Below are 25780 nucleotides of genomic sequence, written 5' to 3'. Positions count from 1 at the left end.
CCACACTGAACGTTTGAAAGTGCTAAATTCACGTACTGCGCATGCGGAAAGTCTCATATAAGCTGACTGAGATGATACAAATGGAACAGACATAATAAAGTTATCATGCTATTCTTCTGGCAGGATCATTTTATTAAGCAAAAATATCTCACCATTCACTGATGCGTTCAGGTATATATATATATATATATATATGTAGACTTTAAGTGTTTTTATTTTTTTATTTTAATTAGTTATTGTTTTTTTCTTCAAATTATTTAAATTTAGCTTAATTTTTTTTAGTTTGAATAATTTTAGTACTTAAACTTTTTTCTTTTAGTTTTTTCTTTTAGTTTTTTCTTTTAAGTTTAAGTTTTAATATGTGTATTATTTATATTTAATAATGAAACAATACTAACATTACAGTTTAATATCTAATATTTTGTATTTTATTTCAGCATTATTTCAATCACTGAAACATATATATATATATATATATATATATATATATATTTTTTTTTTTTTTTTTTTAGGAAGCAACAACATCGATTTGTGAAAAATGGCTCCCAGTTCTTCCTTTTCATTGTTTTTTTTCACTACAATTCTCTAGGATTGGGCAAGATTGTTGACTAGTAGTCCTCTAACAACCAAGTATTTAATTGGTGAGGTCAACAAGTTTATCTTGTCAATTTTATTTGTATAGCGCTTTCACAGTGCTATTGACAATTCATCATGTACTATACATTTCAAGACAATTTACTTTCAGACAAATGTCCGTTGTTAGCAATGTTTCTTTTGATAGTGTAGCTCTATTGGTCTGTTTTCAGATGCTGGGTTACGATTGGTCCTCATCAGCCAGTAGCTGATCTTGTATGGTCAGGCTTGCACTAGTCACTTCCTATCATGTACTGTGGCATTTGACAGATGGCCATTGGACTAAATTTGAACTGCTTTGCTAGTTAAATGATCATTACCCTTAGGGAAACCTTCTATACTCAACGGATGCAAACGCACTTCCTCACAGTTCATCTGCATGCTGTAGTTTTCCTCTAAACGAGTGTGTGTTGTGCTTTAAAGCCGTGTGTTTGCAGTATGCAAACTTGTGTGTAATGTGTATTTCACTAAGCTGTGGACTCGTCATCTATCTGCTTATGCATTATGTAAACTCAGTTATCAGTGTTATTGTAAATTATTAAAATGACCCGGGTGACTTATTCCACAAATGAGCCTCTTAATCATCTGATATTTGACAGTGATTACATACACATGCTCACATGTGATATATAAAATATATATCTAAAAATAATACATTGCGTGACAGAAAGGGTTTTTCTATTCCTCAACCTATATCTTATAAAAACAGTTCCATGCAACAATTTTCCATTCAAGGTTCCTTGCACCAAAAATGTATGTAATTTTTCATGACCATTTTCTAACTGGCCACAATGATCTTACATGGGACAAGCGGTTTGGAAAATGAATGGATGGATGGCCATTTTCCAGCCTCTTTTCCTGACACTGAACTGAACAAACCAAATATGAGCCAAATATTGTTTTTTATGACTGATACTGATTTTTTTTTTATGTTTAGATGATCCAATAGTGTCTGATAATCGATATGCAGAATTTTTTTTTTTTATCCTGTTTGAAACACAAATTATTTCTCATTCAACCCCTGAATGTGAACATTGTGCTTTACAAGACTAATATTGTCAAATAATAAAAAGATGAATAATTTTTGCAAGCTAGACATTAAAATATTAAGTTATGTTACCTGTGAGAGTTTACTGTTGAACACACTGTGTAATAAGAGTTGTCAGGTGCTGTTTTTAAAGACCTATAATATCAAATTTGACTACTCCGAAATAGTTACGAACGCTACAAAACATCTAAAACCTTGGTAAACATCACGGAAAGTGTTTGGAAGCACCAGCACCATAAAAAGACTATGAAAATTATCCTCCCATAAACAAAAAGAGGAAACAGCACATCCTACTTCCTGACTGGATGTAAACAAGCCAAGAACAACAGATTTTTTCGGGAGGGACATTTTTTCAGAACAAAGACAAAGGCTTACTGTATGATTAGTAAAATTTTCAAAAGCATTTTCAAAATGAAACTGCTTTAAAAGAATGCTTGTTTCAACTGCTGTCAGTTTCAGTGAAGTATTCCTTAGCTACAGATCATTGCATCCTACAGACAATTATACATGATTGAAAACAACTGCTGTATGGGCAATGAAAAGAATCTGTTGACTTTAGTGACCTGCCTTTACCGGCATCACACACGACAGACTGACTGAAAGAAATATTCATAAAAAGGAATAGGATTAGTATAAATTAAGCTCAATTGACAGCTTTTGAGGCATAATGTTGATAACCACACCCCAAAAAAATCTGGATTAGTGTGGCACATAACTTATGTTGGGTAACATACTGCAGATGACAATCCTCCATTCACATATACTAACCCTGTGTTCAAATATGCCGCCTCCTCTACTATATAGTAGAGAAAAAACAATACCTGAAATGAATAGTATGCATAGTATTTATAAAGCAGCTGCCGAAAAGTACCTGGATGACCTACTACTACTGGCAAGATTCTGAAGTGTGTATCCAAAGGACACTTTAGTATCTGATTGGGCAACAGGAGAGGAGTTGTGAATGGCATTGAAGTGATGCAACTGTAAGTCGAATGACAAAGCCAATATGGCGGACATAGTAGTAAATTCAGAATTCATTCATATTACACAAATTCATAATATAACATACTTTTTTGGCGAAGTAGTACCTACACAGACAGTATTCGATTTTGGATGATTGAGCCATTGAATCATTCACTCCAATTTGTTAAAAAATGTATTTGCTCAGGAATAAAATGCCAATATTGTGTGATGCTGGGAGCAGTGCAACAGTAGATTCTTGCTGTGGCTTGCTTTGTGATACTGTGGCAATACTGTGTCTAAAATGTCTAAAATTTACTTAAGATTAAATTCTTGTTAGTTGAACTAGGGTTGTGCGATATCAATATTTTTGCAATTGCTTGCAATTTCTGTCCTGCGGCAAAACATGAGTGCAGTTGCGTTTTAGACCAAACATATAATAGTGACTGAGTGCGACCTGAACGCATCAGTGAATGGTGAGATATTTTTGTTTAATAAAATGATCCTGCCAGAAGAATAGCATGATAACTTTATTATGTCTGTTCCATTTGTATCATCTCAGTCAGCTTATATGAGACTTTCCGCATGCGCAGTACGTGAATTTAGCACTTTCAAACGTTCAGTGTGGATGAGAAACGTTTGGAAAATTGCTAGTGTGGACGGAGATTATTTTGAAGCGAAAACCCAGTTCATGATGTATCCGGATTAATGTAGAACGTTGCCTTAGTAACCACCTAGAACTCCTTAGCAACCTGTTTAGAGCTTTTCTGTTAAAAGCAATGAACAGTCAGTGTTGTTTGCTGCATGTTTTCAGAAGCTCTGATTTCTCTGATGTAGTAAACTCCTGAATTTGACTTCCGATGAAGTGTTTGCATAGAGATATTTGACTCCTAAGAGTGTATATATGTGTGCGTGCCCTACTCGAAGTAGGACAGAATGAAGAAAGTGTTCTTTGTAATTTATGAACATGTACAGTCCTAACGATTTGAAACAGTTTGCTCTCCTCCTATCTCACCACCACAGAACAGTATCAGTTCTGTCAGTCTTTCATTAAGCACTTCCTGTGGGAATTATCACACACACACTACGATTCCCTATTAGAGCCCACTGATGCTTCATCTCGCTTTTATATTGACTCCTGCGTAAATGAAAAGGCTGATAATGCACACACAGAGGGTAGGAGATATGTGGATGAGTGACTGGACAGGCCAAAGATGGTGCTGTGATTGATCCAAAGGGAGGAGCCTGATGGAAGAGAAGGTGTACGACTCGAGCACTGACACTGACACTCTCACACTGACGCCGCAGTGCTGATGAAGATGTACTGATGAATTGTGGTACAGTACAGAGTAGAAGTGAGCGTCACTGCGATGATGACAATCGTGCATTGTCCAATTGACAACAATTTAGAAATTTCCTTAATGTGACTGCAACTTAAAGCAAGTCGGTTCACTCGGCGGCCATCTTGGTAACGCCCGCAGTCAGTGGTTTTTCATGTACTAAGCATACAAATACATCTCCTACCTATTTGAAAGTAGAAATCCCCTAATTTTTGTTTTGATAACATAACTACAACAATCGACGACAATGTCAACAGGCTGACAGACAGGACAGACCAGGTTACTTTTGATATGAAACAAAGTCTCAACTTCCAAATTTGGTCATTTTTTTAAAGAAATTTAAACAATATACCGTTTTGTGGCTCTTTGATGTGTCTGACAGATCGCTGTAAAAAAAAAAAGAAAGAAAAAAAGCTGCTCTTAAAGCTGCTCGTGAACCGATCATCTCTTCCTTCTAGATAATTTATAGCATCAAATAAACATGAAAGAACATAAGAAGGAATGTTATTTTAACCGCGGAAAGACGTCAGTACACTCCGTTTTTGTTAGTCCATTTACCTTTGTGTATATATTATAGCCCTTGTATGTCAGGTCTTGTTCTAGGTCTCTGTGGACGTTCCGTTGATGTTCTGTTCCTTGTGTTCTTCCTAGTTTCCGAGTTATTTTTTATTGTTATTTAATACTACTTTCCTCTGTCTCCAAGTTCATCATGTTTGATAGCCATTTTCTAAGTTATGATTTCTTTATTTTTCTCAGAGTGGTTCATCTCCTTCCTCTAAAACACTCACTAGATATATATTTGTGTGTGTGCTGAAAAACTGAAAAGTGATAAAGGATAAGGGTGGAGATGGACTTTGGCTGATGAAGCTGATGTTTTTCATGATAAGAGCTGATATTTACATTTTTTATGATGACACACAGATATCCCCAAGACATGTGCCAGCATGTGCAAGGCCGTCTGTGTTTGCCTGGATCTACATTTAAGACAATTTGATATATTATGAAATGTTTCTGATGGATTCATAGCATGAAATTGATTTTTTTATCAGCAGCAAAACGATGCCCAGAGTAACGTTTTATTGCTCTTTCATAGCTCAGGAGATTTAATGAAATAGTCATTTTTCAGGTCTTAGATATTTCTCATAAAATTCCTTGGGAGAAATAAAAATAGAAACAAATGTGATGATATATTTGGATGGCATATCTATATACTGTAGGTATTTGAGTTCATATCGAGATCTCTGACTTGATTGCAGAATTATTTTGGATCTTTGCTCAATTCGCTCTCCATTTAATCTCATTACTGTCTTGGAGAAACAATGGAGAGATTTAATTTCAGATTTTGCTTTGATTTTAATAAATGGCTGCCCAGCCAATAGATGCTGCCGAGAGGCCACGCCCACGTGAGCTAAGAGCCAGTCACAGCATGAGGTCCTTGCCTGGCATTGCATCGCCATAGCGACTGTGAACTCTGGATTCACTGACAGTCCATTAGTACCTACTAAATGTGACTAATTACACTTGGGTTTAGACTTGGCCTTTTATTTGGCCTCTCTATTTGGTGCAGCTGTAATAAAAAACATCAAACTGTAATTAGCTTTGATTTAGGTTTCCCACACACAACTCACATTGACAAATTTCCAAAACAAACTATTCCACACCACCACCAGTCATCTGTAAAAGTGAAAACACACACTTATTTCAGATCCTACTCACATTTGTATAACAAATGTGCACTTTAGGAGCCTCATCATTTGCAAATAGGCACAGGCAGTCATTGACTTCATGCACACACATAGCACACACTGCGGCAGAGCTGTGATTTAACAGGACATTGTACCTAAAATAATGATATTGTTATTGATTTATACCAATACGTGCAGTTACCAATAATGTTGCATATTTTATTCCATTGAAATGGACATTTGATAGTATAGCACCAATTTTAAATTTACTTACAATATAGGCCTATTAACATCAATTTGTTCAATAATTAAACATGAATTAACACCTAATTTATAGTTCAAATATTCTGACAGTGAGTTGGGACTCTTTAACAGATATTGTTTTCCTTTCATCTGGTTTTTAATTATTGATGTACATTCACCTGTTGAAATTTCTGAAGGCACACAAAGAAAGTGATTTTCTTTTTTCCTGCAATCAAAGATCATTAGAACAGAACAGATTTTACTCAAGAGGAAAACTGACAGCTTCCTCCATAATTCATTGAGGTCCAGCTTTTAAAGCTCTTTATTTCACTTTGTACTTGTCCTTATGAAAAATTAACACAGTTCTTGTGTAGTATCCATAGTCTAACTGGGCTGTTGGTAATACGACTAGGTCAAATCATCCGTTTGGTTTCTATAATTAAAAATGTGTATTTGTTATGAAAATAATGTTAACACATTTAGTTCTACTGATATCAAATTGTATCAAATGTACTATGGTTTGTGCTAATATATTTAATTGTTAAACCATTTTTTTTTTCTCAAACTGTATGTCTTCTTGTATAAACACAAAGGAAGGTATGTGTTACAGTGTGTTTGGTTTGTTCGTTTTTTGCTGTTTTTTTTTTTTTTTTTGTGCAGACAATGAAAATCAATAGGGTCCATTATATAGAGAAAAACATTCTTCAGAATATTTTCTTTTATGTTCGACAGAATGACAAGAGGGGGAGTAAAAGAAGACGGAATTTTCATTTTTGGTGAACTATTCCTGTAAGCATTGAGTCACAGGGTTTTTCACAGGCAATTTGTTGCTGAATTCAAATGTGTACGTTTTTATTATTATTATCATTATTATTATTATTATTATTATTATTATTATTATTATTATTATTATTATTATTAAAGGTGCCTAATGCCATTAAGGAATATTCAGTCCCTTTTAACCCCTGCCTGTATGCTAAGAATAAGGGATACACTTAAGCCTAAAATACACTACACATCTCAAATATGAAACAGATTTTCAAAACACTAGGCATCATACACTTGCCGACTTTTTACAAAGAAAAACTGGGCACCTAATATACTAAATGACTGAGGATCACACATAACCAGACAATCAAATTCATTCCAAACACAACTAACTTTGCTTGTAGAAAAATAAAAGGATCTATAATCAGCTCAAAGTATCAAACATGTTTGATATCCTCCAAATGGATGTAATGGAATCTCTCCATTCCATCAATGAATATAGAGTCTGTGTATCTGTCCATCATATACTTTGCAATTCTCTGAAAGAAACAAAAAATCAACTACCCCAAATCTGCAGAATTGACTTTCAGCAATTAGTGTCGACTCGTCCAGACTACAAATTGCAGCATTAACCTTGGCAATAGTGCATTCCAGCCTGTAGTAATATTCACAATGACATTTGAGACTAAGCCAATCAGTTATAGTTGTCAATACTTAAAATATTGTTTGTAATCTATCACCACACAAGTAGGACCACACACATTTGTTTCAGCAGCTCACACTGTCGAACAGTACCATGAACTTATTAGAGGGACAATCCCTCTGCAGTAACCTGGGGTTAAGTGCTTTGCTTAGTGGCACAATAGTGATGGCTCTCGGCTCAACTTCTTGCAGGGTTTAAACCAGCAACCTTCCGGATACAAATCCTGAGCTTGCATTACACTTGACACGGTCAGTCATAGTGTAACTGTAGTCATGTTGTGGCATCATCAAGTTCTTGTTCAGCACATCTATATTTCTGTCACACGCACACCTACACACCAGGTGTCATACAAAATGTCCTCCAATTCGTCAGTAATGACTGAAGAGGTTGACTGAGTGTCTGTTTGCTAGCTCACTGGCAGCTCGTGTCACTCTGAAATGTTCTCATAGAGGGTCAAAACCATAGCCCACAGCAAGCCGTTGGTACTTTCGCCTGAGCGTGACAGTTTTAGGCATCTTTCACTTACGGTTTTCACACTTATTTTCATCCTGTCTGCTTTTTGTGTAAGTGTACGTGTCCTACTTTGGTACAAGTGTCTCTGTGGGCTGCCACAACATCTCGCAAGAGTTCAGCGTCAGCAGAAAACACGAAGCCTCGTGGGATTTCCATCACACCTCTCTGACAGCCGTTCCCAAACTCTGGTGTGTTTCTAAATGTTTCTCTCTGCCCCTGCTGTGAGTGATGTGGCCTCATTAGCTGGTGATTGCTGGTTATGTAATGCCACATGATGAAGCTCAGGTTTCTGAGAAGAGGTGATGTATGAGGAGAACAGAAAGAGAAAGAGAGAGGAGGGAGGTCAAGTGAATAGTGTAGCCTCTATTGTTACTGGCTTAGAAATTGTTACTAGATTAGAGAGAAGATCATCTACTGTTTCTCACACATTCACTAATGTCCTCTTGAGGGGGACACTTTGGGAGGTTTATGTCTTTAAAGTGTGTGTCAGGACTGTGTTAGCTGTGCCAGTCTAATGGCGCTTTTCCACTGCATGGTACGGTACGGTTCGACTCGGCGCGGAACGGTTCGGCTCGCTTCGCTTTTCCACTGCGTGGTACGACTCGACTCGTTACGGCACGGTTCGGCTCGCTTTAGCTCGTTTGCTTTTCCACTGCAGTTAGTACCGCTTCATGTGGGTGGGACTGATCATTATATAGTTGCCGTCTCTATACCATGACATCATATTAAATGCGAATTTTTCATTCCGTGTTTCCCCATCCACTCCTCGGCAACCAACGAGAGGAATGTCTGCACCTCGTCCACTGACCACGATTCAGCCATTTCTTTTTTTTTAAGTTTATACTCTTTTTTTGAAGCAAATACTTTTAAAACAGGTTTGCTGTTGTCTACTGGCTATTTAAATCTAGCAGGTTAGTGTCTCGTGTTGTAAATACAATGACGCTGGTAGAGATGATTCTGTCTGACCAATCAGTGATCTGTAGAGTTTTTTGCACGTCACATTTTAGTATCGGTACGGTACGCTTGGAACCTCAACAGAGGTGGTACCATTTAAAGCGAGCCGAAGCGAGCCGTACCGTACCGTACCATGCAGTGAAAATGCGCCATAAGTGAGCCGTACTGAACCGAGCCGTACCATACCATGCAGTGCAAATGCGCCAAAGCGTGCCGTACCAAACCGAGGCGTACCATACCATGCAGTGGAAAAGCGCCATAAAAGACAACATTAAATTGCATCCGCAACATTTACTGTAAGTACTGAATGTGACCTATTTATGTGTGATACTGCATATTTAGTGAACAATAATTTAGAGTGAGGTAAAGTCTCATTGATTGATTATTGATGTATTGATTACATTAAATGTTGTTTTAGATGGGGGGGGTGTCTTGCACTGTCAGAGACATTTAGGCTTTTACTCTACACTATATTCTTTAAAAGTATGGAGTCAGTAAGATTTTTTTTTAAAGAGATTAATGCTTCATTTAAGTAATAAAAAAATGCATTTGTAATTCACAAAAGATTACTATTTCAAATAAATGCTGTTCTTTTGAACTTTCTATCAATCAAAGAATCTTGGAAAAAAATGCATCACATATTCCTCAAAAATACTAATCAGCAAATACTATTTTCAACATTTATATAATGAGAAATGTTTCTTGAGCAGCAAATCAGCATATTAGAATGATTTCTGAAGGATCATGTGACACTGAAGACTGGAGAAATGATGCTGAAAATTCAGCTTTATCATCACAGAAATAAATTACATTTTAAAATATATTAAAATAGAAAACAGTTATAATTTGTAATAATTTTTCATAATATTACTATTTTTACTGTATATTTCATTCAAAAACTGCATCCTTGGTGATCATAAGAGACAAATTTTTATAAGCACTCTTGCCTTTTTTTCAGGTAAAATACCTAAACATCCTTATAACTCTACCCCTAAACCTACCCATCACAGAAAACGTTCAGCATTTTTTACATTTTCAAAAACAGCTGTTTTCCTCTTGGGGACCAAATGTTTTCTGATAATGTTTTCTGATAATTCTGATAATGGGGACATGTTTTGGCCGATTTACAAGGCTTTTATAGGTCATTTTTAGTCGGTTGTGATAATATTTCACTATATAAGTGAGAAAATTTTGCCCTCACAAGTAGAACCAAATCTACACACACATCACACGTAAACCCCATTTCGCTCATTTCCTTTTCTCTCTCTCTTCTCGTTTTGTCCTTGACCAGCCAAGAATGACATAAATTTTTGACATAGCAATTTTTCTGATGGCAGATTCCCCCACTCATTCTCAGTTTCACCCATCTTTCTTTCTCTTTTTCTGTGTCATTCCTTCTGTTGACAGACATCCATATGACCGATTGCATCCAGGTGTAATGGCAATGTGTTGTTTACCATTTCAAAACCCTATGCACGCCTTCCCACGAATGCATTTCCATCCCTCTCTCCTCAGATAAGACTTCTGCAGCCCATTCTCATTTTTCCTCCCCCTCTTTCTCTCTATTGCTGTCTCTCTCTCTTTCAAGTGAGGCGGGTTTTCACAATGCTTTCCATTCACGCCAAACACATTTCAAATACAGCTCAGATTTCCACTACAAACCCACTGCAAGGGCACAGAGCTGTGCATGAGAAAAAGGTGGACCGAGCTCTGCGATGTGTGTGTTTGCATGTACTTTGGCCACAAAATCTGACAAAATCTTTCATAGGGGTATTTGAAAACATCCTTAGTTGTGTGGAATAATATTTGTGAAAATAAATTGTTATTATTATTATAAAAATGAAAAAAAGTTTTCTTTTAGGGTTTATATATATATATATATATATATATATATATATATATATATATATATATATATATATATATATATATATATATATATATAAACCCTAAAAGAAACAGCTAACAGAGCTATTGTTAGCTAACAATTGTTAGCTACTGAAATAGCTAACAGAGCTATTGTTTTCAACTGCTATTTATTTTCAGATATAATAATTACACTCGAATAAAAACTGAAATGTTTGTGTGCCACTCAGTTGCACATAAGATAGTTTTCATACACACTTGTCTTCATGGTAAATTTATTCAAATATACAGTACATATATGTGTTTATTTATAGTTAACTAATAACTTTTCTGAGGTAAATGCAATGTTTAGTGACATTTTTCACAAGCTGTTTTTTTTTTTACGTCTTTTTGTGAAGAAACAGAATTAAGCAATTACATGAGACATGATTCATTTCAGTAAGTGGTTCTGTATGTTTCAACATACCTTTTGATATTCTTGCATGTTTTTTCGGGCTATAACTTGTGTTAAAGAAAAAAAAAATATTTTCTTTACACAGTATGAGTTATAGTCTGAACAAGTTTTTCCACCCCCTTTTGATTGACAGGATATAACCGGCCCTGATCATTGGCTGTTTTTAAACAATCGGCCGATAGCCGATGAGTAGTGAAAATCATTGCTTTTATCGGCCGATACTGACTGTTGGCCAATACATCGGTGCATATATTGATGATCGAGATGCACCGATTTATTGGCCAACAATCGGTACTGGCCGATAAAAGCAGAATGATGTGGCCCTTAGGTAATATGAGTCTGAGACTCCTGGTGTATGGAAATTATAATTGGCTTTATAGAAAAGCAATAAAAATGTTATGTACCAATTTAGATTTAGGAGAACTAATGTGTGATAGAAAGAGAGAGAGAGAATATACAGGATCTTTAGTCTAGTAAAGGTAGTCATCTCATAAATGAACTACATTTGGCTGAAGGAGTGTCAGGGAATGATGGAGGTTCAGGTCTTGGGATGTTCGTCGGTAATGAAATTTATAAGATGGAAATGTGTGTGTGTTAGACTTGAGGAGCCCACACTGGGCAGGCTTCGGTCAACTGTTTGTGAGTCTGTGTGTGATGAATAGCCCCTGCCACCAAATGAATTGCCCGCAGTGGCTGCCGCAACTGATCATTGCATTAAATTGGAACTGGAAGCAAGGAGCGAAGGCCCCTGGGAAATTAGCCAACCACGATTCACCTTGACCTAGTAGGCCACACGTTCACTCTTGCTCACACCGGTTCAAAAGATCATAAGTTAACGCACAGCGCATAAACATGCCAGTTCCCCAGGCAAGGTCCATGCTAACATGTCTCTCTCTCTCTCTGTCTTCCAGGTTACCTGACGGACAGGCCGATGGTGGTCCTGGAGCCGTGGGTAAATTACGTAAACTTGAAGAGCAACTGATCAGGGCGAAGGAGAAGATTAACTCTTACCGAAGTCTCCCTGCTGATGGTGTGTAAATACACACATGTTTATCTAAATAAATGCACACCACAGAATTGTATAGTTTTTATGTAAAGCTAACAGAACAATAGGTTTTTTTTCTGCTGGTCAGGCCTACCTACATTTTCACTGGCTGAACCAGTGAAGAAAAATCTCTCTCTTTATGTTAAGAATTATTTATATATAATATGTCAATATATATATATATATATATATATATATATATATATATATATATATATATATATATATATATATATATATATTATATATATATATATACATTTCTGTCATTATATATACATTATTTTATTTTAAATTATATATTTTTTACTTGCCTGCCATTATTTAAAATGCTGGCCACACCACAAAAAAAAATCATAAAAGTGTCTGAGAAGTATTCGTAAAATTATAATTTGCTTAAATGTCAGAAAGTTCCTTTTAATTTTTATGTCTCAATATCTGAGGCAAATTAACTTGTACAAACCAAACCATAACTCTAAAAGAAAACATTTTTCATGTTTTTTTTATTTATTCTTTTTTTTATTTAATCTCTGAATATATTTTTGTCAGATTTAGTAAGCTTCTGGGCATCCTAAAAAAGTGTTGAGTAATCACGCGTGTGTGTGTGTGTGCGTGCGCTTGTGTGTGTGACGGCTCTTTTTTACATGTGCAGTAATAGCTTGCTGTTAATACTGAGTGAAGGAGAGATGAAACATGTCAAATTAATAGGAACCTTTTAATATGGATGAAAAGTGTGTGTGTATGAGAGTGAGTATTTGCAGTGAAGGACGGTCATATCACTACAGGCGGTCTGTGTAAATCGTCCTCTAGCCACCCTTTGCCTTCTGTCTAAAGACACATGCATACTGTGGCCTCAAAAAGTAATTACTCTCCAGACACATTTAAAAATAAATGTAATTCTAAATATTTTATATAGTGTATATGTTTAACTTATATTTAAGACTTTATGTGGACCAGCAGAGATCCAGGGATGCTGGTTCACTTATCATGCTAGTAGAAGTAATGCGAGTTGTGAAGTACATCAGAAATAGAATGGGGCATCAGTTTACAATTGGGACTTTGTTGTGTCGCGCCACATTCAATGTAGACAGCATCATTGATTATAATGGGTTCTATTTGCTTTTGTCACGTTGGTCCGCTCGCGTCTGTTGTAGACACGGTGTTAAGCTTTGAACCTGTCCTCAGTCCTGTATAATAACCCTACACACACACACACACACACACACACACACACACACACGCGCACATCCTCTGTGGCTGGTTTCTGGGTCATCAGCTCTTATAGTATTGCAGTGAATGATCTTTTGAGAGGAAGCACTAGAGAAACACTATACACTGAGGATCATAGCCGTGTTCCGGATTGTTTTACGGCCACTGATACTCTTATTGAATGACACCGCTTTTTAATCCCACTCACAACTTTGCGCTGCCTATAGCATCCACACATGTACACAGGACACACAGACTACAGTACACACATTCTTGCACATATGGCCAACAGCACGAAACAAACGCTCTACACCTCCATCCACTTATGAACACAAATCCCTGAATGCTATTTGCTGCAACTTCTTTAATGAGTTTTTTTAATGGATGACGTCAGTCAATGTAGATATCTAGAGAGTGTAGTATATAATGCATAATGTTATTATTTTTGGTTTAATAACAATGAGCAGATTACATTTATATTAACTGTTTTAATATATTTTACAATGTAATTTATTCATGTGATTACTCGATTACTCCAGTATTCAGTGTCACCTGATCCTTCAGAAATCATTAGAATATGCTGATTTGGTGCTCAAGAAAACATTATAAACAAATGCTCGTTTTTGCATGTGTGCAGGCCCAGGAAAGGACCAGGAGGAGCTAAGGAGGAAGGTGGAGAACGGTGTTAGGGAACTGTGGTATTTCGTACGCAGTGAGGTGAAGAAACTGCCAATGGTGGAGACTGGAGCACTACAGAAACATGTTGACACACTCCTGCAGGACCTGGGACACCAGCAAAGGTTATACACACAAATATGTATACATCATGAATACACTCGCATATGCATTTTGACCAGTAAGGCAGATATGCCTGTATTGTAAATCTACACTACCTTTCAAATATTCGGGGTGGTCTGAACTCTGAACAACCAAATCAACTTCAAACGCAACAGCAGCTTTAAAAAAAATAGTAGGATATCATAACATAAACACTCTACAAGGATACATTTGAAACGATTGGCCAGTGCCTATACTCTTATTAAATCTGCATTACACAATTAACTTGATAAGCCTACAATACAATTTAATGACATACAAAAAAATAAATAATAATAATAATAATTCACCACATAAGCTTTTTTCCACTACATTTTAAATATCTGATGTACAGGCATCAAAACTAAAAAAAAAAATTAATAACTCTCTCCATCTCTAATCTCTTTCTAAACAGCTGTAATCTCATGTGGCAGTAATACCATTACTGAGGTTTAATGGGTGTGTATGTTTAGATCAGTGCGTTTTCTCACACTTGAGAAAAAAGGCGACCATGTAATGCCGAACAGACGCAAAAAAAAATGTTTTAATCATTACTAGAACAGTCTTAATTGTATTGTGGATGATTAGCAAGGCATAGGCCAGGCTGACTTTAGTTTGTGGCTGTAAAACTAATTTAATATTATTTCTTTACAAAATGTAATTAGCCATAATCAATTGGTTTAATTAGCAGAAACGCTGTGATGTGGCTGTTTGTAGTTTTGAGCTGTGTTTTACAGTGGTGTTTATGTGATCTTTAGGTCCATCATGACAGACCTGTATCATCTGAGCCAGGCAGATGGTGCTGGAGATTGGAGAGAGAAGGAAGCGAAAGAAGTGTCCGACCTAGTACAGAACAGAATCATGTATCTACAGGTACATCACCTTAATTGTTTTCCTTTTCCTTTTTAAATTTTTTAGATAGGCTTTATTATATTTATGATTACATTTTCAGTCATTTGTCACTTGAGTTCGTGTAGATGACATTTGGGGCTAAGATTTTGATTCAGTTCTGTACAAAATCTTTTGAATGCTGTTCATCAAAAAGATTTGTTCAGATTTGCAAACCAATTCGCTTAGTGTGCCTTTTGTCAGTAGGTTGGCTACAAGTGAGTCTATTGATATTATGGATAACTGAATCATTTACTTAACGATTCATTACAAAAACCAAAATCATCTTTTATTAAAAATTGCATGTTAAAAATCTAATAAGAGTGATGCTCTTCACGGTGCTTCACAGTGATGATAGCAAAATAATGCAACAAAGTTTGTTTCTAGAAAAAAAAAATAGCATCACAGTCCAGCTTAAGTTCAGTGATTGTTCATTTTTGTTGTAAAAAAGTTATTAATTTAGTTCATTTATATATAGTCGCTCTGGAGAAAACCGTGATGTCATCGTCAGAGCCGGATTAACGCAAAGGCAAACTAGGCACGTGCCTAGGGCCCGATTGGCGGGATGGGGCCCAGACAGAGGGACAAAAAAAATAAAAAAATAAAAATAAATAAATGTTCAAATGTCCTATCTACAATTTATTTCAAAATTTATTAAATAACTAAAAATAGTGACGATGTTTATCTAAACCATAGACTGTTACATTATATCACATTAACGCGAGGCGCCAGCCAGTTAAGTCCGAGGGGACGTCAGCGGCGGTCAGGGGCGGTCAACGAACGCATCCATCAGGTGCTGCGAGTGCGAAGCAAAAGCCTAAATAGGCACGCAAAGAAGCACATTTCGTAATGCAGGTCATCGATTTTGGAGTGATTGCAATGTATTTTAAATATAAACTTGTGGGCTACTGTAGATCAGCGTCATTTCTGGAAAAATAATTCATCGCTTTGTTAGTCTACGAGTTTAAAAGAGCGCGAGCGTCATTAACGTGCCCAGACGCGACGCTTTGAATTTGCGCGTACAATGAATAACATCGCGTTGGGAGCTGACTAATAAAAAAGCTACAAAAGTAAAAGACAAGACGTTTGTATTCAAAGTTAAAAAACCAACACACTGCAACATTTTTAAATGTTTCAAATAAAAGATCTCATATCTATGGGTCTATCTTCTATATTCTGATGCTGATGATTAGATAATACCCTGACATCCTAGCCTATACGAATATTAGTTTAGAATTTTTTTTCTGCTCAGTAGCGATCGTATCTTTCTCTTCCACTTGATTTGTGTATAGCATATTTAAGGTAGCAATGCAATACATAATATCATATTACTGATATTAATAATATGACAATATCTGCAGTCAATATTGATTAAATGGGAGGGAAACATCCTGCCCATAACGTAGCTATGAAAACATTTATAAAAGCACGTTCATGTTCATCTACTGAAGTGCTATTCTGGAACTGTGAATAAACTGAATAAAACAGCAAAATAACAAGAAGAACAATAACATCTTCATTAAACAAAAAAGAGATTACCTTAGATAAAGTTTGATGTAGTAGGCTACCAGTAAAAAGTCTGGACCCATTACTATTTTTAATGTTTCTGAAAGAAGTTTCCTATTATGCTCTTCAAGCCTGCATTTATTGGATCAAAAATACAGAAAAACAGGAATATTCAGCAAGGATGTGTTAAATATATAAAAGTGATAGTGAAGACTTTTTTAAAACAACTTTTTAATAATCAAAAAATCCTGAAAAAAAGTATCACATGTTATAAAATAAATATTAAGCACCATTTCTAACATTTGATAATAAATCAGAATATTATAAAGTTTTCTGAAGGATCACGTGACACTAAATTCAGCTTTGCATCACAGAAATATATTTTAAAGTATAGTAAAATAGAAAACCATTATTTTAAATTGTAATAATATTTCACTATATTATTTTTCTGTATTTTTGATCAAATAAATCCAGGCTTGATGAGCATAAGAGACTTCTTTCAAAAACATTAAAAATAGTCATTTGTCCAAACTTGTGTACTGTGTAAGTAAAAATATACTAAATTTAAAATTAAATGTTGTATAAATAAAAAGGTTAGGAATCATATTTGTTTCAAGTGTTTTTTATTGGGGGTGGGGGGCCTCCAACATGAATTTTGCCTAGGGCCTCCAAATGTCTAGAACCGGCCCTGGTCATCGTCCAACTCAGTTCAGTTCTCATATAATGGTGTCTATGCAGGTATAGTGCTACTTAGAGACTCCTTATGTGATTTGCTCACGACTTGGAAGGCAGAAAAGCAGTCAAATGCTTTAAAAGGAAGACACTTCAGTGAACCAAAAATGTGAGTTAGTATCAGTGGTGGCTGAAGTGCACAAACAAGTACTTGACTAAAAGTGCAGTTTGTGTCGGCGGCAATGGCCTCGTGGTCAGTGCGCCGACATGTAGCGCCTTTGCGCTCGGGCGGCCCGAGTTCGAGTCCCGGCTCGTGGACCTTTCCCGATCCCATCCCCTGTCTCTCTCCTACCTCGTTTCCTGTCATCTCTCTACTGTCCTGTCACAATAAAAAAAAAAGTGCAGTTTGGAAGGAAGTTAAAATAACAATAAAATATAACATTTAGGCCTGGTTTCACAGACAGGGTTTAGATTAAGCCAGGATTAGGCCTTAGTTTAATTAGGACATTTAAGTAGCTTTTATAAACGTGCCCTAGAAAAAAAAAAAACATTACTGATCTGCATCTTGAGACAAAGCAATGGCACTGACATACAGTATTTTAAGATATGTCAGTGCAAGACAAGTTGCATTCAGTTAAAACAGCTCAAACTTGCATTTTAGTCTGTGACTAGGCTTAAGCCTTGTCTGTGAAACCAGGAGATAGTATATAAAAATGAGGAAAAACAAAATGTGTGTTGTTGACAAATGTAAACATGCAATATAAAAAAAGACGTCACATAGGGCAAAATGTGTTAACATTTTAAACTAACATAATAGTTTTATATCATTTGAAACTGCTATGGCAGCAGGGAAGATGCATGGACATTCATTTGCGTTATTTTAACGTTGTTTAGATGGTCATACACAAAAAAGAACATGTCCACATTCAAGCATTTCATACAGTGGGCTCCTAAATATGATTTTCATTTACAATAATAAATTCGGCATTAGTAACTTACTTTTCGTGCACGCACTCAAGCTCAGAGGATCTCCTGTTCTGTGTGTGATTTATGAACCGTTTTATTCAATAAGTTCTCATTTAATTAATTGATCAGCACTCATGAACAGTACGATGTACTCAATGGACTTGACATCTGTTCAAAAATATAACCAAACTTTCAAGGTCTTGTATGATTGAAAAATGTAAAGATTTGAATACTTTTCATTGAACATCCCATATTGCTTGGCTCAAATGAATATTGCAGGGATTAAAGTTCTCCGTCGCTACGACGGATTTCCGTTAATTGCAGCAAGTCCATGACGGATTTCCGTCATTGCGGGTTCCAGTCTGTCCTTAAAGTCTTAAATTCACTTTTCATAATTTTAAGGCCGTAAATAGGCTTTCATTTCTCAAATAGTGTAATAAATATCTTAATTTTAGTTTGAATAGGTCTTAAATTAAGGAAAGACGAGGTGTATTCACCCTGCTGAGGGGGATGTGATCAAAGCCTGGAGTGGAGCAAAAGCACGTTCCTCTCTCCACTCTAAGCACTCTGTAATCCAGTGACGTGCGGTGATGTCTTAAAGAGGCTAGGCACTGAGTTTACCTGATTACCTGATTTAAGATTACCTGATTTATTGTTTAAAGGCTAATAATACCAGTAAACATTACGCACAAGCGCGGCATATCAAGAAATGTACAAATCAGGATGTATATCGCGTGTATTCTCTCAGTCTCTCTCTCTCTCTCTCTCTCTCACACACACACACACACACACACACACACACACACACATACACGCACGTCGCACACACACAAGCGCGGCACAGGCACACACCGCGAGTAACAGTAGTTTATGTCCACTCCACTCCAGCATTAGAATGCAACCATTCTTAATCCTTATTGTTGCACAGCGGCCAAAAGTAAAAGTAAAATCACACACCGCTCAATTGAATATGAAGTCAAATGGCTTGCATTAATTCAACCATATTTATCAATTCAATATTAAGCCCAAAATAGTTTTTGACTCACCAATCGGTAGATTATTTGTAGCCTACATCAAATTCATCCGCCGCCATTTCCTCATGAAGACGTCGATCGCAGCTTTGTAAAACTCATCTTTACGGGCCTTCAGTTTGCACAGTCTCTGGCTCTCAATTTAAAACATTTAACTCTCTGATGACAGCCTTTTAACTCCGGTGCTGTCATTTTGGCTTTGAATTTGCCGCGGGGATTAGGCATGTAGGCTATCTGTGGTGTGTAACGTTAATGACGTTAGCTGCGCAAATGTCCAGTAATATCTTGATTTTAATTGGTCCATGTCTGATATGTTACGGAGATGTTACGGGCATACCATATTTACGTCCAAAGGCACAGCAGAGTTGTGCTTTTTGACGTACGTGTTAAAGAATACAGGATCGAAGTGCGCATGCGCAACATGGGTTTTTCGCTTGCCGTCTGCAATGAATGGACGGGTAAAAGCACTGCTTATTCTACGATTTGTTTTTTATTTGATTATGCGTAACTGCTACATTTGTCATCATAACGTCTAAATAATTGGAATAACACACATATTGCATATATAAATCACAAGAATAAACAGTAAAAATACAAATACAAGTTTATTATTTAATAAACCATTTTATTTTTGAATTTTGGCAGGGTAGGCAGTGCCTAGTTTGCCTACCCAGACCGCACGTCACTGCTGTAATCACTTCGCTCATAGTCCACTCCGGGTTTTCAATTACCGCTCACGGAAAGTGCATGTCAGGCTACAGCTGAGCGCTGAGGTAGAACTATATTTCAGTGACACACTTATAATGCAGGTAGGGCTGCCTGGGCGATATCGATATAAAAAATATATCGATATATTTTTTAAATGCGATATGGAATTAGACCATATCACATCGATATAGTTCAAATTTGCGCTGTGATCCTTGCTCCCCGCGCCTCTGCTCCTCCTTTTCCACACTGCGTGCGTGTTTAGAGCATGTTATGTTATGAGAGGCGAATCATGACTACTTCAGAAAACCCAGCACAATAGGAACTACCAGGCAGGCAGTGACATAACCCAGACAGCAAACTGACTACGAAACGCATCCGCCGCGGAGGTACAGTGAACTCCGGAACGGATCCAGAAAGCGGATCCGAAACTGCGTCCACTTGCACACCGCGCCGGATCTGCCGCGGTGGCGGCTCGCGGATCCGGTCTGACACCGCTGCGGTCCCTTTGCGTATCCGTACATAAATGGGTACATCCGCCCCGGCTTCGCTTTGGATCCGCGAATGAGCCGCATATCCGCTCCGGGTCCGTTTTGGACCCGGTCATATGCCCGGCCCGGGTCCGTTTTGGACCCGTTCATAAAATTCCGTCTACAATGCCACTTTTTTCCCCACACTTGATTATCTGGCCAAAACTATAGCTACAGATATATTTAAAATCTAATGGTGGACGAACATTAGATAGACTGGACTGCTCTATAAAAGCTTGAATAGTTATTAATGTATGTGCCTTTGAATAAAACATGAATCATTAAACATTAATAATTTTTAGCCAACTAACAATAACAAAATAGGTTATTACAGACTATAAATGTATTTACTAATTTTTTAAATAGTTTTATTCATGTATACATTGAATAGACATTACAGAAAAAAATGAAATCAACCATGAATTGTACCAAGAACATCATTTTATTTAGTGAAAAACATTACACTAAAATGATAAAGTATTTTTTTTTCACTACTGTTGGGTCAAGGTTTGCTGACAGGGGCTCCGGCTCCTTGAGCTTCCCCTATCTGATGCCAGGTTGAACCACCGGATTACATGTTTTGTAATGTCGTCATCGGTGGCGGCACAGGAGACATGGCTCTTTCTCACACCACCTGTAATACATAAGCAGATTTTCATTACATGTCATGAAATCACATTGAAGCTACCAGGTTGTTGTTTTTTAGAGGATAGACATAATTCTTTTTTTAACTTAAAATAATGTCAAGTCGTAACAGGGTGAAAGGCACTTCAGCCTCCGCTTTGCGGTCCTTTATCTGCTATAACCACGCTATGTAAGATTGCCAGATCGGGTCGCGTTTCTGTAGTTCTAATGAGACATAAGAAAACTACAGACTTTAATAGACTCCCTAAAGAATTTGGCACAAACACAAACAGAAGTTCAACTAAAATGAAGTGATTATAATTTTAACCATTATACAGCGTGACAAAAAAAAAAAAAAGTTTTCCTTGAATAAAACTTGAATGCCCATAAGTTTAGTTGACTAAAAAAAGAACTAAACAAAAACAGGATAAGGTTGACTAAATATGATAAAAGTTAACCCTCTGGGGTCTGGGCTGTTTTTGGGGTCCTTGAGATGTTCTGACATGCCCTGACATTTGTGCTTTTTTCAGTTGCTTATAAACATATTAATGGCAAAGGTGTAAATTCACTCTATAAAGCACAAACAGGGCTACCATAATATGTGAGCCATGTGTATGTACATGTTTTCATTTTTGAGAGAATAATGTTTATGCGTGGTTATTGAAAAAAATAAAAAATAAAAATTCTGAAATAAGGCCACAAAACACATAGTAAATATGTGTCAATAAGACTTTTGACAAATGGATGTCCTCGCCTAGTGTTTTTTCTTCAAAATTATGTGAAAATAGTCTTGCTTTATCGTTCACATAAAACCATACATTGATTTAAATTGATGTAAAACAGGTTTTGCTTGGAAAGCCAATATGCGAGGGGGAGGAGTAGTTTACACCTTAGATTACAGTGTCCCACCCACTTTGCATAATGATGAGCCATTCACTCAGGTGTGAAACTGACTGAGCCACAATACAAGAACAACAGATATATTTAGAAGACTTATATTGACCATTTAAGATTTTGCTTACATCTATCTTGTAAATATGTTTTGCTATTTTATTAAAAAGGTTACAATTACAACAATAATTACAATTTCAACAATATTTCAAGTGTACTCTTTCTTTGTAAAAAAAAAAAAAAGATTATAGGCCTACATTTTATCTATGTATTCATATTTCAGTCGATTTTTACTCATCTCAGTAGCAATTCAGTTTGCTAAAACATCATCATTCATTCACACACGCGATTTAAATTTAACTTCTGGCAAAGATGAAGTTGACGATAGGCTATTGACTCGCGATCTTCGCAGTAGGCTAGTGTTTTGGATGGTTTGTTTAGAACCAGCTTTCTGTAAATATATTTCACATTTTTTAGACATGTGAGGCGAGAATAGGCTACGGTCTGGTTCATGATGATCTCCAGTTCAAGCACCTTATGTTGTGATTGCTAGCCTATATTTACTTTAAATCCAGGAAATTTGTTAATGAAAAAATTATTAAAATTAAGATACAATTGATACAAAACGAAATTCGTTTTAAAGAAAGGATTTGTACTTTCTGTTTTGAGGTCTCTGTGAAAGTTTGAAAGTCTTTTTGTGCTTTTTTTAGAGCGCTCGCGTCCATAATGGAGAACTGTCACAAATATTGTTTTTTCCTCATAAATGCGAACACGAAAAATAAAAGACAAAAGACTTTTAAGTAAAACTTACTCTGAAATTGTGTTCTCGGCGGAATTCGCTCTTCAAAATGCTGCCGTTCGTCCTCTGAGGAAAAGGTGCATTCTTCCTCGCTGTCCAGAATCATCTGAAGGGAGTCTTTATTACCGGAGAAGCGTGTCATACTCAAAACGCGATGAACTATCAGTCTGAAGTCTGATGAACAAACTGTGTTTTTATGGCATTGATCGGGGGGCGTATGCGATGCATACTAGATCAGGTAAACTATTTACATGTGAATCGCGCCGGGGGCGGGGCGGCTGCAGCTCATTTAGAGATAATGAAGGGAGAAGGAAAAACGGTACCTCTCCTTGCTTTCAAAGGGATTACATGAGTTAAAAACATTTGTTTTTTATATAAATTACTTCATTTAAAAGAGGAGATTTCAAGCTTCATAAAGACATATCTCACGTGCCTGTGTGAGAAGTATTCGCTGAGTTATGGTTCATTTTCGGACGCGTTTCAGAATGGACTACACGGACAGAGAGAAGGCAGAACTCGCTTCGTGATTATTTTTCTTTATTTGGCAAAAAGCACAACATTTTGTTTTTATTGTGAGTATACACAAAAATAATACACATTTAACAGAATCGATTGATGTATGAAACTTGTTTTATAAAATCAAAGTCAAAAGAGTATTTGGGGTCTCAATTCAACTCATAAGGAAAAAAGCGAGCAGATCACGCCGGCGTGATCTCCGACCTCTGAGGGTTAAATAGTAAATTTGACACAGGACTAAGCATGCATAAAAATAAAAAAGCTGACAAAATATACTCTATTTGAGTCTTGTATCTAATGAGGTATTGCTCACCAGAGCAGGCAATACTGTCTGATCCACATCTTCCCCCCCGCCAGGTAGGTCTGTAGACCCTGCTTGCAGAAGGGGTTTGCTCTTCTGCTGGTCTCTGTGAACAGTGAGGTGGAGAAATGGGTGGAGGTGGAGCAGCTGTGCCGCTACTTAGGATAAAAGGTGGTGGTGCAAAAACAGGAGCTGATGGTTGTGTTAAAAGTTTGCCTCTTTTTATGAGCATCTTCCTCCTCGCTCTCATCAGAGTCTCCCAAGAAATGACTATAAATTAGGGTGGAAAAAAACAAGCAGTAAACATCTTATTAATTACTCTTATTAATAATAATAATAAATGTAAAGCCTTCCTGTAGTTCAAACAGTAGAGTGTTGGCGCTTGCAATGCTAAGGTCATGGGTTCAATTCCCAGGGGAAGCAAGAACTGATAAGAATGTAAATGTGTACCTTAAAATGCAATGTAAGTTGCTTTGGATAAAAACGTCTGCCAAATGCATAAATGTAAATGTAATTACATAAACATTTTCACTGGCCTAAGAACTTAAATTGTAAATCAATGTAATTGGTTGAGAATGGTTTCTCTGAGAAACCATTTATCTATATTTCAGCTGGCTTTACGTGTGGTGGTTGTCGGGTTCATCATATCCTAAACAATAAATTATGTTTTTGAGAAAATATAGAGGCCAAAAAGTTAATGTAAAATATAAAGGATAATATACTTATACTAACATCGGCTTTGGCCTTCTTTTTGGCCGAATCTCCTCCTCTTCCTCTTCAGACTGTAGATCTGATGTGTTGCAATTTAGAGCTTTCTTCAAGAGTTGTTGTGCCACAAAGTAGTCATCTATAAAATAAATAGCCTACATGTTAAACTTCAGTAGACCTTCAAATTAATAGAGTAGAACTATAGACAACAGAACAATATGAGAATGTAATTAAAAGGATTTTCTTCCCATATAACATATTGGCAAAATACTTTGATATTTGCTTACAAAAGCCATTTAGATTATTTAAAAAGAAAATAGCATACCACATGACTCTGGCATCATATTTTTTCCAGTCAGGTCCAGGTTCCTTAGAATTTTTCACTGCCCCGTTCACTCTCTCATCATTTTTGTAGTTTGGCCAATAGGTAACTCCATCACTGTACCAATTTTGTGGCACCAAACATCCTTAAACGAGAAGGAAGTAACAAACAGCACCAGATAAATTTAACTTCCTGTTTCAAGAACAGGTCAGTATGTCTACCTTGGGTTATTTCACCAAGTGTATGGTGTAATTGCATATGGTTAAATTAAAAAAGCTGGTCCAAAAAAATAAAAGAAATTCAGATATGGTCAACAAATCAGAATTGGGCATCAAGACCTGCAGTATAAATGTGGCCTTACTGAACTCAATTGAATCAACAATGAACTGTCAACTTACAGTGAAGTTGCTGAAGAACTTTTTTGGCCCCATTGGGCCAGTGCTGCATCTTCAAGTTGATAATTTGCAAATTTTTAAGCCTTGACAATTGAAATGCTGTAGTGTGGACCAGTGTCAGTATTTGACAACATATCTGGCTAAATCAAGTTAGAACAGTATTAAATCTTACTTTACTCTGATGTCAGGAAAAGATGAAACTCCAAAATAAGACTGGTGGCACTTGAACAAACTGTAAACTGTAGCTGCAACAGAACACACACACACACACACACACACACACACACAATCTTAATATGATATGAAATAATTATCTGAAACAACATTACATGGGGAGGTGGTGGAGAATATATTTGTCATGATGTAAACAAAAATGGACTCAAACTAACCAAACCAGTACAGTATTAAATGCTGTAGTGTGGACCAGTGTCAGTATTTGACAACAAATCCAGTTGGAACAGTATTAAATCTTACTTACTCTGATGTCAGGAAAAGATGAAACTCCAAAATAAGACTGGTGGCACTTGAACAAACTGTAAGCTGCAACAGAACACACACACACACACACACACACACACACACACACACACAGTATCATATAATATTAATAATTTTTTTGAAACAACATTACATGGGGAGGTGGAACTGTCAAAATGTAAACAAAAATGGACATGTTATACCAGAAATTC

The 25780-nt window shown here is 36.5% G+C and overlaps 1 protein-coding gene and 1 long non-coding RNA gene across 2 annotated transcripts in view; one reads left to right on the top strand and one right to left on the bottom strand.

Annotated features, from left to right (window-relative positions):
* Positions 1-25780, top strand: part of fut8a (fucosyltransferase 8a (alpha (1,6) fucosyltransferase)) — a 103859-nt gene that overhangs the window by 59387 nt on the left and 18692 nt on the right. Inside the window, exons 4-6 of the mRNA XM_081393827.1 lie at positions 12079-12197; positions 14059-14221; positions 14996-15110. Coding sequence (XP_081249953.1) covers positions 12079-12197; positions 14059-14221; positions 14996-15110 — 397 coding nt within the window. The remainder of the gene's footprint in view (positions 1-12078; positions 12198-14058; positions 14222-14995; positions 15111-25780) is intronic.
* On the bottom strand, positions 23731-24838 carry LOC308707675. Its single transcript, XR_014032204.1, has 3 exons — positions 24700-24838; positions 24399-24513; positions 23731-23936 (listed from the first exon to the last, which is right to left on the bottom strand). It is a non-coding gene; the product is annotated as an uncharacterized lncRNA (long non-coding RNA).

The sequence above is a fragment of the Scardinius erythrophthalmus genome (assembly GCF_964197995.2).
Source record: "Scardinius erythrophthalmus genome assembly, chromosome: 19".
NCBI lineage: Eukaryota > Metazoa > Chordata > Actinopteri > Cypriniformes > Leuciscidae > Scardinius > Scardinius erythrophthalmus.
This window is presented reverse-complemented; position numbering and strand designations above follow the sequence as displayed.